The 16,340-nt window shown below is 38.4% G+C and overlaps 1 protein-coding gene across 2 annotated transcripts in view; it reads right to left on the minus strand.

Moving 5' to 3' along the window:
* Window positions 1-15,807, minus strand: part of ZDHHC16 (zinc finger DHHC-type palmitoyltransferase 16) — a 52,730-nt gene extending 36,923 nt beyond the window's left edge. Inside the window, exons 1-5 of one of the 2 annotated variants that reach the window (XM_033941524.1) lie at window positions 15,691-15,807; window positions 14,977-15,235; window positions 13,721-13,915; window positions 6,917-7,005; window positions 6,709-6,737 (exon numbers count right to left, since the gene is read on the minus strand). In XM_033941524.1, the coding sequence (XP_033797415.1) occupies window positions 6,709-6,737; window positions 6,917-7,005; window positions 13,721-13,915; window positions 14,977-15,228 (565 nt within the window). In that variant the 5' untranslated portion in view covers window positions 15,229-15,235; window positions 15,691-15,807. The remainder of the gene's footprint in view (window positions 1-6,708; window positions 6,738-6,916; window positions 7,006-13,720; window positions 13,916-14,976; window positions 15,236-15,690) is intronic. The other variant, XM_033941525.1, reaches the window with a different exon arrangement.
* Between the last annotated feature and the right edge of the window lie 533 nt (window positions 15,808-16,340).

Below are 16,340 nucleotides of genomic sequence, written 5' to 3' on the forward strand. Positions count from 1 at the left end.
AGACATAGGCCTGTAGTTCGAAACCAAAGTAGGATCTTTATTTGGCTTAGGCAAAACTATTACCGGTAAGTTCAAGTTCAAGTTTATTTATTCTTGATGAATCGCCTATTTAAATTACTAGACGATGTACAATAATAATAACATATATTAATAAATTAAACAAGTACAATGTTAATGTTGACATAAAAACAAATTTGTTGTTAGTTAAAATTTAACACATTTAACAAACTGAATGTAGGCATAATTTTAAAATAATTTTGTGGGTAAGACATACGAGACATGTGTGGTTAAGAGGGGGAATAGTTACAATTTTTGATAGAAGAGAAGAAAAAACAAAAAAGGGAAGAACAAGAAGGGGGGTTATAATAGCTGTAAAAAAAAAAAAAGGTAACGGTTAAAAAATAATCGATTTATTTTAGTGTCCTAAGATCCATACGCATCTTTAAAGAGAAAGGTTTTTAACGTTTTTTTAAACAGTGTTAGGTCTTTTAGTTCTCTAATGTATTGTGGTAAAAGATTCCATGATTGTGGGGCCATAACAGAGAACATGTCGTGTCTTCTAGTTCCTATCATTTTAATTGAAGGCACGGAAAGAAGATTAAATGAAGATGAACAAAGTGATCGTGTTGTACTATATGGGATAAGCCATCTGTTAATAAATTGGGGTTCGTTAAAGTTTAAAGCTTTAAACACCAAAAGCATTAATTTAAAGGTGATGCGATGGCTTATCGGAAGCCAATGGGATTTAATCAGCAGTGGGGTAACATGATCATATTTTTTAGCTTTGTAAATTAGTTTCACAGCGGTATTTTGTATAAGTTGCAGCCTTCTTTTTTCTTTTTGTGTTACGTTTATAAGAAGGGAATTGCAGTAATCTATTTTAGACATTATTAGGGAATGAATGAGAATATTAATGGATTCTGGTTGTAAGAATTTTGCAAGAGAGCGAATCAATCGAAGTTTATAAAAACATGATTTAACGATATTGTTAATATAATTGTGGTATGTGAGCTTATCATCTATCAAAACTCCTAGTATTTTTAAAGAAGTGACCTGTTCTAAATCAGTATTATTGATAGAGATTGGAGATCTTAATGTTATATCTTTTTTCCAAGGGAAAAGCATCGATTTTGTTTTATTAATATTTAATGATAGTTTATTTGTATTTAGCCAATTTTTTATTGTTACAAGTTTATTGTTAATTGCTGCGATGTCGTCATTACTATCTGGATCCAATGGATGAATTAGCTGAATATCATCTGCATAGACGAAAGCTGTAAAACCTAGAGATTGGGCTATGTTTAAAAGTGGTGAAAGAAATATATTGGAAAAGAAGAGGAGATAGTATTGAGCCTTGTGGAATACCATAATCTAATGAGTAACTCTTGGATGTACTATCGTTAAATCTAACAAAGGAAGAACGGCTTGACAAAAAGGAAGTGAACCATTCAAGAGCTTGATCTATGATTCCAATAGATTCTAGTCGATTAATTAACAGGTTATGATCAATGGTATCAAAAGCGGCGGTTAGGTCTAAAGAAATTAGAACTACAGATCTATGGTGTTCAAGGAAATAATGAATATTGTTAATTAAACCTATCATGGTGTATTCAGTGTTATGAAATTTTCTGAACCCGGTTTGGTAAGGATGGAGAACATTAGTGGATTCCACGAAGTCTGATATTTGTTCAAAAACAAGACTCTCTGCAAGTTTAGCCATGAAAGGGATATTTGCTATAGGTCGATAATTAGAGATTTCATCAGGCGAAATTTTATGATCTTTTATGATCGGAGTAATTATGGATTTTTTCCAAAGCTGAGGAAGTGATGCGGTGAAAAAGCTGTTTTGTATTAATGAGAGAATGAAGGGACCTAAACAAGTAAAGTATTTTTTAAGATAGAATGGTGGTATAGCTTCGTCACGGGTTCCCTTTAGATTAATTTTGCGTATGCTGAGTTCAATATCTTTTAATGTAGGAATTTTAAATTTAGAGCATTTAGACAATGGAATGAAAGAGGAATTGGTATTGTCTATGGGTTGATTAAGTCATAGACCTTTAATATTACTTTTTATAAGTTGTGTTTGATATAAATTTAGTAAAAATGGGAAAGGACATTTTGAAATGTTTTATAAAATTCTACTGTATAACCATCACCACCTGGAGCGGATCCAACTCTAAGAGATCTCAATGCTGTTTCTAATTCTTTTAATGGAATAGGTTCATCTAAACTCCGTTTTATATGATCAGGAAACTTAGGTCCATTAATTAAATCTAAAAAATTTTTACCATCTTTTTGCCTCTCCAAATAAGGCTCGGAAGAATACAGGTCCTTATAAAATTTTAGAAATTGTTTTAAAATTATATCTGTTTGATTTGTTATTATACCATTATCATCTTTTATCCCATTAATATTAGTTTTTCTTTTTTTTGCTTTAAGATAATTCGCTAATAATCTTCCCGCCTTATTAGAATTTCCATAATACATTGTTTGCTTGGAAAACAAATCTCTTCTTATCATTTTTGAAGTTAATTCATTATATTTACCTTTTGCTTTCAAAAGAGCTTGCAAAACCTCATGTTCCCATTTACTTACCAATTTAGTTTCTAATATTTTAATTTCTTTTTCTAACTCTATATACTGCATTTTAATCTGTTTCCTAACAAAAGCTGAATGATATAATATTACCTCTCATAGTTGCTTTAAATGCATCCCATACATTTTCAATAGATGTATCCTCCACTAAATTCATTTGAAAGAAATCATTAATTTGTGTTTTAAAATTTTCCAAAAATTTGTCATCCACCAGCAATGCATTATCAAATCTCCAAAGAGGTCTTCTATTCTCTAATTGATCTAATTGTAATTCTATCCATACTCCCGCATGATCCAAAATAATAATAGGATCTATGGAAGCTTTAATCACTTGTTGCACCTTATGTGATGAAATAAAAATATAATCTATTCTTGAAAATGATTTATGGACCTGTGAACAAAATGAAAATTCCTGATCATTAAAATGAAGAATACGCCATATATCCTTCAAATCACATGATTGAGCCAAATTATCTAAACCTAAAGATTTTATGCTTTTACCTGGTTTTTTATCCAATAATGGATCCATTACAGTATTAAAATCTCCAGCCACCACTAAATTAGAAGCAGCCAGTGGTAACAACATACTCTGCAACTTTTAAAAAAATTCTGATTGATTCGAATTAGGGGCATATATATTAAACAACGTCAGGGTATTATTTCCCATACTTATATCAATATGTATCCATCTTCCATGTGGATCTGAATTTACTATCTTAAAATTGGCCATACATTTTTTATTTATAAGAACTGCTACCCCTGCTTTTTTACCTGCTGCTGGAGCAAAAAACATTCCTTCACCCACCCACCCTTTAGTTTCTGTGATTCCTTTATATTCAGATGAGTCTCCTGCAAACAATAAACATCCGCGTTTTGCTTTTTTAAAAATGCTAATACCTTTTTTCTTTTGATTACATGATTCAGGCCATTGACATTAATAGAAAATATCTTAAAAGACATTATATATTTTAAACTTCTCATCATAATCTTCTTCCTTCCTTCATATTTAAGATCTAATAAATTTTTCTCAATGACACACATTTTTACCCCTGAAGTATCCAACCCCTTATTGATCTTTTCCTTAATCATTCTAGTAATACCTTTAAAACCCATCTTTTTCCCACCCTTCCCCCCCCCCCAATATAATGACTGCTTAAGGACACACATTGGAACAGCAACCCCAACATCCCCCTCTCCCCCAGGCAACCAATATTAATTAATATCCCCTTTATCATTTCTTAAGATAAACTCATTAATCTTCCACAGTGTATCTTAGTATATCTCTCTTCTAAACATAAAATCTTTTTTTTTTCCTTCCCATTTTAAAATAATTATATTCTCTATCGGTTATTTAACCTTTGATAACTTTAACCATATTTAATTCCTAACATTCCACTAATGTATCTTTATCTACTTACCATTCTTTAAATTATATTTCCCCAATATTTTAGTTTATACCACATAATTCTATCATAAACATATATTTAATAAAGTAGTGTTATTTTTCCTATATCTCATACACTCTAATCCAGCAACCTTTATCATCCTTTTAATATCTAAAAATAAACATCCATATCTTCATATACTTCTTTAAAAGTTGATTACAATTTTATAATTTTTATCATCTATTTATATATCAACATTTTTTTTTTCCATTCTGAAAAATGAAATTTTTAATTTTATAATTATTAAATTTTTTTTTTATACATTTTCTTCTTTTCCAATTAAAATCCAATCCTTTTGAAACTATATTACAAAATCAAACTTTACAATTAATCTTTTAGTTATCTCCTTCAATTATCAATAATTTCATATTATGTATCTTTCTTGTATATTTTTCATTTTTATTTCCTTTCTTTTACTTACATCTAAATGTCATAGATCATTTTTGTCTATGATTAGTCCATTCTACATTCTTCTTTTTGTTATCCTTTCATTCATTACTTTTCGTTTGTTAATTTATTAAATTAACTGATCTTTCATATTGTTTTCTTATCTATATCCTTCTTCCCTTTAGTCTCTTGACTGTCATTTGTCATTTTATTTAATCTCCTTTATTTTATCCATTCTGCTTTCTTCTTTTACCCATTTGTATTATTATCTGGTCCATTCTTCTCTTTTCTCCTTTTGTTAATTATTCAAGTTATTTATTTCTTTCTGATCACTCTTTACTCCAGCCATCCAACCTTTACTCGTCTAAAGTTTAGTCTCGTGAGTTTCCAGTCCATCTTTCTTGTCTATTACTTCTTTATATTTTTTTATTGTATTTTTCCTTTGTTCATTTTATTTCCTGTTCTTTATTTCATATTCTTCTTTCTTCAGTACTCCAGTCTCATAGTTTTACATTAAATTTTTTGCACAATATCCATCAAAACCAGACTTGATATTTTCTGTTCATTTCAACATCCATTATGTTAAAATGACATAGGTTCTGATTTTGAAAGAAAGGTCTTTAGCTTTTCCGGATCTTCAAAATACAAAGATTTATCCCCAGAAGATACCCTCATTTTTGCTGGGTAATACAATCCATATTTATATCCTTTTTCCTTTAATTGAGGTCTCAAGTCAAGGAATTTCTTCCTTTTGTTTGCTGTGTTTTTAGCAAAATCAGGCAAAAACCATATTTTGGATCCTTTATAATTTAAATTTTTATCTTTCTTGGCAGCATTTAAAATTTCTATTGCTTGCTGGTATCTTAACATTTTAAATATTAATGGCCTTGATTTTCCATATTTTTTAATGGGATCCTGTGCGCCCTTTCTATTTCTAAAGGCTGTTTAAAATCCAATTGCAGTATTTTAGGAATTAGATTTTCTAAAAACTGTATGGCATTTTTCCCTTCCAAATTTTCCTGCATTCCAAAAAGTTTTATATTCTTTCTTCTTCCTCGGTTTTCATAATCTTCCAGCTGATTTTTCAATTGAATCAGTTCCAAACTGTCATTTTTACATCTGTTTCCTTCACATTCTAAAACCTCCATTTTAGCTTCTAAGTCAGTTGTTCTTTTATTATTTATTTCCATTTGTCTGTGGATAATTAGTATTTCTTCCTTCATTTCAGCCATATTACTCACAGTCTCTTTAAGCATTTGTTTAATTTGTCTCAGTTCCTCCATAACTTCGGCTTTGCTCAGCACATCCGACTCTTCAGCAGGAAGCGGAACCTTACTCGGGGTAATTTGATCCTGCTTCTGCCTTTTCGCCGACCCACCAGTTTCATTTTTGTTTTGTCGGGTGCTTGCCATGCTCCCGCTCTTCTTTTCGCTGTTTTACACCGAAATCGGCTTAAAGGGGAAAACTTTTTTTTGCCGACCGTTGCCAGGTTGAGAGAAGCGCCGCGATCACACGTCCATTTTGTGCGCGCGCTAAGCCACACCAAATCTAGGAGGTTTCATCAGCCAGATTTGTTTTGCTAGATGGAAATATGGCTAACAGATGCTGCGATTGCCTATATAATGCAGGCTACTCCTTTAGGTTTTTCACAATCATTTATTAATTTTTAAAAGGGAAAAAAGCATAGGTTTGGCTATTCTACTCAATATACATTTTAGATTTTAGAGACACCTTTAAACATTAGTATAAAAGCCTCAGCTGTAAAAGCTTCTTATCATGACCTCATTAAATTTGAGCATGTACAGTAATTCCTTTGATAAATCTGAACACTGGCTGCCTATTTCTGCTAGAATTTGGGTTAAATTAGCTTTATCGACCTTCAAAATTATTCAGGCAAGCCACACTGTTTTGTTTGTTGATTCCTTGTACTCCATTATGCCTCACTTAAACATCTCCCTCTCCCCATCCCATGTGTTAAAAAATATTACCTTTGCTGGCAGGGTAGTAGAAACTCTACCAGCCAAATTCTCCTACTCGGGCTGATGCATTAACAATAAAGTCAACAGTATGCCTACAGACACCAACAAGTGTACTCCTCGCGCATGCTCAGACCTTGAAAGAACTGAGCGTGGATGACGAGTCTTGGCATCGGCAGCTGGAGGGACCACTGACTTTCTCTTTACTACAGCAGCACAAGGAAACAGGGAGCAGCGAATCTGGCTGATGGGGATTCAAGACTATGCCCTATAATGCACACCCTAGTAAATCTATGAAAGGATACGGCAGTGATGATCCATTTTCAGGATACACCTACAAGGAAAAAATGGATGACATATTTCAAGTTAAACAAATGGCCAATTAGAAAGGTCTTCTGTTACTTATAAGAGTAAACCATTAGCCTCCAGTGTTATATACTGGAAAGGAAGTCTGTGTGCTGTAAGTTGGTATTGCCTAGGGGGAAAAGAAAGACAAAGCCTACATTTTCTCACCTGTTGCAGATGCTGCAGTGGTGTGTACGTGCTGGTTTAGGAAAGATGCATTTCCTGCAAATAGAAACTGTGGGTATGTCCAACTTAGCCTGTAAATAACAGAGGAAACCGCTGAGATCCTCTCTGCATTTTGTTCACTGGATCAATGTTATTCTTTGAGACATTTAATGATATTTACTTTCAGTACTGTATCTGCTTCTTTTTCCTTCTCTACTGCTCCTAAGGCCAAACGATTGTCTGTTCGTTTGCCTGAAGACACCATTTTGTCTTGGGTCTATCATTCCCATTGTACAGTATGTTTAATATAGCTCTCTGCTGAATCCTTTTCTATTGCTATCCCATCATCAGCTGCTATGTCTCAGGCTCTGCTCTGGGCCTTTCTCTCTTTTTATCATTTGTTCCTGTAGTGCTTGAACTCCTCTCACAGTTTTCAACGCCATCTTTATGCTGATTTTTTTTTTTAATTTAAATATAGGCCCCCATAGCAGTGTACAATTAAAAGAGATGCCATATCATCAGTACATAGAACACTGTCATGTAGAAAAAACAAAGATAAAAATCATTGGGACACAGTTCTCACATGCAGTAAATATGGCAAGTAATATATGGTAGTGCGTTTCAAATGCATAATCACCTGACCAAACCTTCAAAACCAGTGGGGTGACTACGGTGGACACAGTCTAGATTCATTAATATAGAAACAATTTTAAAAAAAAACACTTAAAATAAGTCCTTTTATAAAAAGTTAAATGGTATTCTTACAAAATTTGTTTGGCTGTAGTATTTTTACAAAAAAGCCAATTGCAGAGGGTGGGGTAAATTTTCCAAACTTCTATAGGTATTATCAAGCCTATATTTTACGCCAGGGTATGTATTGGGTCCTCCCAGAGCTCATGGAAAACACCCCAGATTGGTTGTATTTGGAATGGTGACTCATGTTTCCTTTACATTTATCTCATGTTCTCAGTGTAAAGATGCCTAGAATATATAAAGAGAACAGAATATTGATGGATACATGGAAAACATTGCGTTATGTCAGTAATTGAACACCTAACCCAATACATAAATCAACAAATCAATCTTTATGGCTAAATTCCAAGATTCAAATTGGCGGATTTAAAATTGTATGGAAGCATTGGATTATTGCAGGTATACAGATTTTAGATGATGTTATTTTAAATGGTAAACTGCTTGATTTTTCACAGTTGCAACATAAATATGGTCTTAACAAATCACAAAGTTTTAAATGGTTGCAGCTGAAGCAGGCTATTCAGGAGGGGTTCCCTGAATGGAAAAATCTTAATAATCAGTATAGTCTGGAGTTCTTATGCTTTCAGGCGGATTTCTTGGGGCACCAGGCCGCACAGTGGTATAAATTGATATCTGGATATATAAATAAAAAACCAAAGACTGGTCTTAGAGACATTTGGAGCACTGAGATTAAACATCAAATTTCTGCATCTCAATGGCCACGAATTTGGTCTTGGAGAATGAGATGTACAGTGTCTGTATCTATGAGACAAACTTTGTTCTTTTTGTTGCATAGAGCATTTTGGACCCCGGTTAGATTACAAAAGTTGGATAGCTCTAAGTCTAATAGATGCTGGTATTGTAATCTGGAAGCAGGGACTTTGGATCATTTAATATTCTATTGTCCCTGTATCATGGCCTTTTGGAAATCAATTTTGTCTCAAATTAATTGTTTATTAGAGAATCATGTAGCATTATCATATGATACAATTCTATTCGGTACTTCAATGAGAATAAAAAGTCAAATTTCATCAAGCAATAATAAACTTTTATTAATTATGACAGGAGTCACCATACAATAATTCCATCCAAGCTGAATGTCCAAAAATATTCTAAAACCACTAAACAAACATTCATATAATATATCCCTTTCCAGAGACTTCAGTAGGGCAGGTATACGGAGAAAAGACCTCAGTGTTCCAGGAGAAAAACTCAGGGAACTTCTATGGCAATTATAAAATTGCCATAGGAAACAAATCCTTGGTCTAAGAAAAACTCCGTTCAGTTATTCTTATGAAATATATTTTAAACAATTGATTATAAATATATCAAAACCTTGCACTTATCTTTAAAGATGTCTATTTGTCCTCTGGTGTGGGCAAGATCACTGCAGCGCAGTGAGCAAAATCACTCGGTGCTGTTTCAGTTTTCAGTTAAACGATATAGCACTGGAGGTTATCAAGAAATTCTTGATAACCTCCAGTGCTATATCGTTTAACTGAAAACAGACAGCAGACAAAGGTTTGATCCAAAAGCTTATGGAGAGGAAGCTTGAGAGATTCAGCCTGGATGAAGGTTGAGGGAGATGCATGGTCTCGAGATATTCCTTGGAGAACTTCGAGCCAGTATCTAATTGAATATCCAAGTCAACCGCCATATGACGAAGGAAAGATGAAAAGGACAGCTGATCTGCTAAAGCCTGGCCTCGAGACGTCGAGGCAGCTTGGTCGAGCGAAGAAGGCGACCTGGATGAAGAAATGGAAACCGCCGGGTCCTCGAGGTCCGGAAGCAGAAGGGTCGATGAAGGCGGTGGAGAAAACTGAAGAAAAGGTTGCTTATGGTGAGGCGAGGCATGCCTGGATGAATGCTTTGAAGAATGCCTCGATCTGTGATGTGAGCTGTGCCTCAAAGCAGGCCTCGAGGAACGAAGAGAACGTGCCCCAGTCGAAGCCCTCAGAGAATGGATAGGGCTGGAGGCTGTGGAACGAAGCAGTGGAGGCTGAGAAGAGGAACCTTGATGCACTCGCAAAGACTCTGCTCCTTGCTTTGAGTGTGAGAGTTCCAACGGAGGCACTGGCAAAGAATCTACTCCTTGCTGTCCGTGCCCAGATGCCAAACCAGACACTCGCAGAGACTCTGCTCCCTGCAAAGAATGTGCATGAGACTGAGACATAGGAGGCGGCTCGACCTCGCGGGAGACGCGGTATGCCCAGGCTAGATTTGTGAGAGAAGCTTCGGCCCCATGGTAGTAAAGAGCTGAATGAACTGCTTCTCCAACAAGGTCTGGAACGAAGCCGGCAAGGATGGATCCGTGTCTCCAACGGGACCACTTGCAAGGGCCTCGTGTTCCCTCGAGGCAGTGTGAGAGTGCTTGGACTTAGAAGCCTTAGGCACTTTAAGCACCACCGTGGGAATGGGCTGCTGCCCTATCTGACCTGAAGAGACAGAGGAAGACATCGCAGCAGGCGTCGAAGACAGAGCCGGTACAAACAAGGCAGGTTTGATGAGGCTCGGAGTAGAAGCTGTGGAAGCCGGAAGAGCTTAGGATGAGGTCAAGGGCGAAGCACCCTTCGACGTCGAGAGCTCCATTGAAGACTCCATGCTGAAGAGCTGCTCCCACAGGATACAACGACGCTTAAAAGCACGAGACTTAAGTGTTGAGCAAGGCTGGCACGATTTCGGTAGATGTTGAGGCCCAAGACACCGAAGACAGCGTCGATGAGGGTCCGTGAGGGAAATCGCGAGCTGGCACTTGGAACACTTTTTAAAACCGGTTGCAGGCCGGGACATAGGCCGAAAAAGAGCCGCCGCAAGATCGAAGCCACATTGCTGCGGCCACGAGGCCTGCCCGGTCAAACGAACGGAAGTAAATTTTTTTTTTTTAAAGAAAAGAATAACAAAGAAAAAAACAGTGATTCGTGACAAACAGAACGCAAAACCGCGGTTGAAAGAAGGCACAAGTGAAAATACTTCACGCAGAGAGTCAAAGACGGACTTCTCGGCTCTGCGGAAAAGTAAGAACTGAGGAGACGTGTCCTGTGCTGGGCAGGAAGGCACTCGCGCATACGCGGTGCGAGTGACTCAAAACTTTGAGTTTCTTCAAGCAAGTCTGCTTGTGAGGCGTTCGATTCGAGGCTCCGTCGGATGACGTCACCCACTTGTGAGAATACCTGCCTGCTTGTCCTGGGATAACTATTATTATTTATTATTAATAATAATTTTTATTTGGCACTTCCTTAATACTCTAGACTTCACCACTTTCATTGATCTTACCGCCTTCAAAACCTCAACCGACGATACTCGCTGGGAACAAGTCCCTTGGTCTGACCACTTCTTAGGGACTACCTGCCTCCCCATCTTCATGTCACATCTTGACTCCCCACCCCACTCCTCTCATTCCATAACCTTCCAAAAAAAAAACCTCGAGCAACCTATTCTGGTCCAAATTCCTCAACAAACTCTCCTCAAACCCTAGACCTACAGACCCCGAATCACATTGGCACAACTGGACCGCCCTCTCCGAGTCCACCTACCACTCCCTTGCTCCATTAACCACCAAAACCATCTCCTACCCCCGAAAGGCCCCCTGGTACCTACCTCTTCACAGAGAATTCAAACAGAAATGTCGCGCTTTGGAGCGCAAATGGAAAAAATCTAAATCCCCCTCTGATAGACAGACCTGGAGGGCTAATATTAAATTTTACAATTCAACATTAAAAAAAGCCAGGAAAAACTTCTTCGGAGACAAGATCTCTAGATCCAACAACCAGATCAGTGCGCTGTTCAACATCTGGCGCTCCCTAACTACAAAAAATGACCCATCTTTGCTCCCACCATCTCTATCAGCCGATGCCCTTACAAATTTCTTTAATGAAAAGGTTACCACCCTAAGATGCTCCTTCCCTCCCAGTCTCCTATAATTCCCTGACCTCTGTTGATCTCAACCCTACCTTACCTGTATCCACCCCCATTCCTGCCGACAGATCCTGGACCGCCTTCGAGCTTGTCTCCGAACTGCAAGTCTCCAAACTCTGCCTCAAACTAAAAACTTGTAAGTGCACTTTGGACCCTTTCCCCTCCTATTTATTCGAGAATATCCCTACACAGGCCATCGCTTCCCTCACCGAACTTATTAACTCTGCCCTAACATCGGGCCTTTTCTCCCCCGACATGGGACACATTTCATTGTCCCCTCTACTGAAAAAGGCAGACCTTGATCCCTCCATTCCATCAAATTACCGTCCTATAGCAAATATCCCTCTCCTAAGCAAGTTATTAGAATCCATCATATCCACCCAACTCTCTTCCTACCTAGAAAGATTCTCTATCCTCCTACCCCACCAATTCGGCTTCAGACCCAACTTCAGCACCGAATCCCTCTTGGCCTCACTAATCTCTAAGGTGCAACAATTCCATTCTCGCAACAAATTTGCTGTTCTTCTTCAATTCGACCTCTCCGCAGCCTTCGATGTCGTTCACCACGACATCCTAATCTTCCAACTCTCCGAAATAGGCATAAGCTCCACAGTCCTAGATTGGTTCTCGAAATTCCTACGCTTCCTCTCCTACACCGTTAACACAAACGGTACCTCATCCCCCCCCTGGAAGCCGAAATGTGAAGTCCCGCAAGGCTCACCCCTCTCCCCTATCCTTTTCAACATCTACATGTCCTCTCTGAAATTCCTTCATCTATCCCCCCTAGAAACTCTCTACTCCTACGCTGACGACATCCTCATCCTCCTCGAGACCAACTCGAACCTCTCGAACCTCGCTGAAAACATATCCACATGTATTACGAACCTCCAATCCTGGGCCCAATCTGTACAAATGAAACTAAATGAGTCCAAAACAAAACTACTTTGGCTCGGCCCAATTTCAGATCATTTACCCACCTCCATCCCACTACCTTCCGGCCCCACTCTTCAGCTTGAGTTTTCAAGCAAAGTCCTAGGCATCATCTTAGACTCCTCTCTCTCCTTCAATGATCACCTCAACTCCCTGGTAAAAAAATGCTTCTTTAGCCTCCATATGTTGAGGAAAGTAAGATCCTGCTTTCATCATTCTCACTTCGCCATCCTCGTTCAATCCACCATCCTCTCTAGACTGGACTACTGCAACTCCATCTATATAAGCCTAACTAAGAAAAACCTCCATAGACTTCAGCTAATTCAGAACGCCGCGGCCAAGCTTATTTTCGCAAAAGGCAAGTTCGATCACGTCTCCCCACTCCTCTCCAAGCTTCACTGGCTCCCAGTATACTCCAGAGTCCTCTATAAATGTGCCTGCATAGTCTTCAAGATTCTACATGGCATCCTTCCTCCCGTTATCCCACTCTTTTGGAATTCCTCTAACCCACTCTCCTCTAGATCCTCCCAAAAACTGAAACTATCTTTCCCATCTATAAAAGATATATCCCGCGCAGGAAAACTTGGAACATCCCTCCCCTTTAGAACCACAGAACTCTGGAACAACCTCTCATCCCCGCTCAGAAATTCTAGCTCCTTCCAATCCTTCCGTAAAAACTTGAAAACTTGGCTCTTTTCAAAAATCTAATCACCCCCCGTTCTCTAGTACCCTGTCCCTCTCTATCTTCTCAGTCCCTCTCCTATATCCATCTTTGTAGTTCCTTTCCTCTCAACCTCTGTAAACCGTGCCGAGCTCTGCGCTTGCGGAGATGGTGCGGTATACAAACCTAAGGTTTAGTTTAGTTTAGTAATATGTTTTCTTCTGTCAGTACAAGGCTTGTTCTACATTTGAAGGTATTTAAGAACTGGAAGATTTTTGTGAAATTAAACAGAGATATCAAGGTTTTTTGTCAGCAACTGAAATAGTTGTGAGCCCTCACAGATGTCATTATTTGTAAAGAAAGTGTCTAAACCCAGCTCTGATAAATAAGATTTAGCGCCTCCTGCTAGTGCAGCATAAAACATCCCCCAGTTAACTACATCTTAGCTGAAAAGTGTACTGTATCCTTGGGTTAATTTTTCACCTAGTTTTCTACTCCTCACCTAAGAAGACAGTATAAAGTACAATACTGCAACATCCCTGTCCTACCTTTGGAGGATACCCTGGGTCAGTGGTAATAGCCTTGAAATAGTGGAAAACAATCATGAGAAGGTTCCAGTGTCCGTAACTGAGGTGCCATGAGATCCATCCAGCCGTGTAAGTCTGCAGAATAAGGGGCAGCACACAGATATAGACAATCAACACAATGGAACTAGTGAGCACGATCACCAGAGCCACAAAAACCTGAAAGAAAAAAAAATTAATTACATGAGAGACAGCAAGAGTGTGGAAATACACGTATCCTGATTTGAACATGGCAACTAGTGGAGGAGGACTACAGAGGTAAGTTGTCATCATGATAAGTGACAGAATCATGGCTAGCAATGGCAAGAATGCTTGGAGGCAGTGGGGATAAAAGTGGTAAGAAATCAAGTGGACCAAAATAAAGCATTTACTTCATCACTGAATGTTTTAATTTAATTTTAATTTAATTCTTATATACCGTTAATAACCGTGAGGTTTCTAAGCGGTTTACAAAAATGATGCATTAAAAGATACAATAAATAAAAATAAATAAGATAGGTACTTGGAAATTCCCTAACTGTCCCAAAGGCTCACAATCTCACTAAAGTACCTGAAGAAACAATTTATGAAAAGTAAAAATAAAAATATAAAAACAGAGGTAGAGATAGAAATAGAAATGAATATTCTAACGAGTAATGAATAACTAAGTTAAAGATAGAATTAAAAATAATAATTAAAGTAAATAAAAATAAGTATAGAGAGAAATAAGAGTCAAAGCAGTCTTGTCCAGTTTCAGAAAAAGGAGATACCGTAGTTAATAGAGCACGATTTGGACATGAAGTGACAGCTTTCTGAGGTTTTACCTATTTTTCAGCAAAAAATCTAAGAGGATTCACATTGTTGGAAACATATTGAATCATCATAAAATCTTATATGGGGAGTTATCATACACTTGGCGGCTTCTGTACCAAATCTACAATGTTTAGCTTGCAATGTCTAGTTTAATAAAAAGCGAAACCTGAACTGCACACTAACAATTCACCTTATTTATAGGGTACTAAAGGAAGTAACTAAAGCGCTGTGGAGAAGTCTATGAATGAGTGAACAAAAGGACTCTCTGTCACCCAGAACAGGCCAGTCTGTGAATGGTGGAGATGCCATTGATAAATTCAGTGAGACTTTTTTCATGCTGAAAGGCTCTTGATTTAGTTGATCATTCAAATGAGCTATTCCCTGGGAAAATCAAACAAGACATAAGCTTTGAGTTACCAAGCACTTACCACACCAAACCACCTGGTCATATGATCCACAAGCCAATAGATAGGCTCAAAGAGAGAGTCAATGACAACATCACTGTTGGTGAAGGAGTTGTAAACCAATGAGAGCAAACATAGCCGCCCATATCTGTAGAACTCTTCCACACGCTTCATTAGCTTGAACCGTCGCCGCTGCCACCGTCCCAGATGCAAACACTTTAGAAAGAGGCGCATGATGCTGGCAAAGAAGTGCCGACGACTTCTTATTCCCACCATTCAAAATCTGCTGGAGGGGAAATGCATGAAGAATGAAAACAGAGATAAAAGCTCCAAGTCAGATTTTTGGAAAAAAAATTAACACTCCTGTTCTCACTCGGGAAGAGATGAAATAAGATTATTACAGTAAATCTACACGCTGGTATCAAAGGCACTACTGGACATTGTTCCTGTTTTTAAAACTGAAAAAACCCTGCGAGTGCGACTCCTGGGTCGGCCCTTTCGCACCTCCCAGGGAGAGCATACCAGTCTGTTGGAATGGAAGCTTCCTGCACGCGTGACACAGGCTGCTCGGACCAGAGTTTTCTTGCTGCCGAGTGCCTCCTTCCGATGTAATAACACAGGAGTCGCACTTGCAGGGTTTTTTGGGGGGAGGTTTGCCATCCGCCATTGGGAGGGAGGGATGGTGCGAGGCTGCTGCACCGGCGACAGGGAGGGAGAAAAGGGGGTTGCTGGACTCACAAGGGGGAGGCTGCTGCTGCTGCACCCGCAATGACAAGATGTGGCTGCTGGACATGCGATCGCGCAGAAGAGGGCACAGAGGTGACCTGTGGCAGATTCTTCAATGCAGGGACAAAACCATTCACCACTCCATGGTGGAAGATTATCGAGGTATTCCTGACAACAAGGGTATGACAGGAAGTGAGAAAAGTTTGGCTCCCCCAGACTAGCCCTGGACCTCCTCAAAACTGGACTTCTGGATACACCCCTGCTTCACAGTAAGAGAAAGACTCTGGCTGGGCTAAAGCTGCTTCTAAGGCTAGAAGCAGTGCTATATATGTGTGTGTGCTTAATCAGCCAGTGGTTGCTATCTCCCTCCCTTCCTCCCTTCAAATGACAATGGATACCAGACTCTCTGACAGATTCAGATACTATAGACATTAACAAGAGCACCATGAGAAGTAAGTCTAACAGTTAGTGCAGTGAACTGAGCACCAAGCAACCCAGGTTCAAATCCCATTTCAGCAAAACTGAAGGGTTATTGCAGGGTGTACATTCAGATACAATATGTATTTTTATGTTCCTGGAGGGATGTGGGTAAGAACACAATGTCACTTCCTCATGTGACAAACATTCAATTCTGGCATCATTCTCTCTCGCCAATTTGCTGA

Source organism: Geotrypetes seraphini, chromosome 4, assembly GCF_902459505.1.
Source record: "Geotrypetes seraphini chromosome 4, aGeoSer1.1, whole genome shotgun sequence".
Taxonomy (NCBI): Eukaryota; Metazoa; Chordata; class Amphibia; order Gymnophiona; family Dermophiidae; genus Geotrypetes; species Geotrypetes seraphini.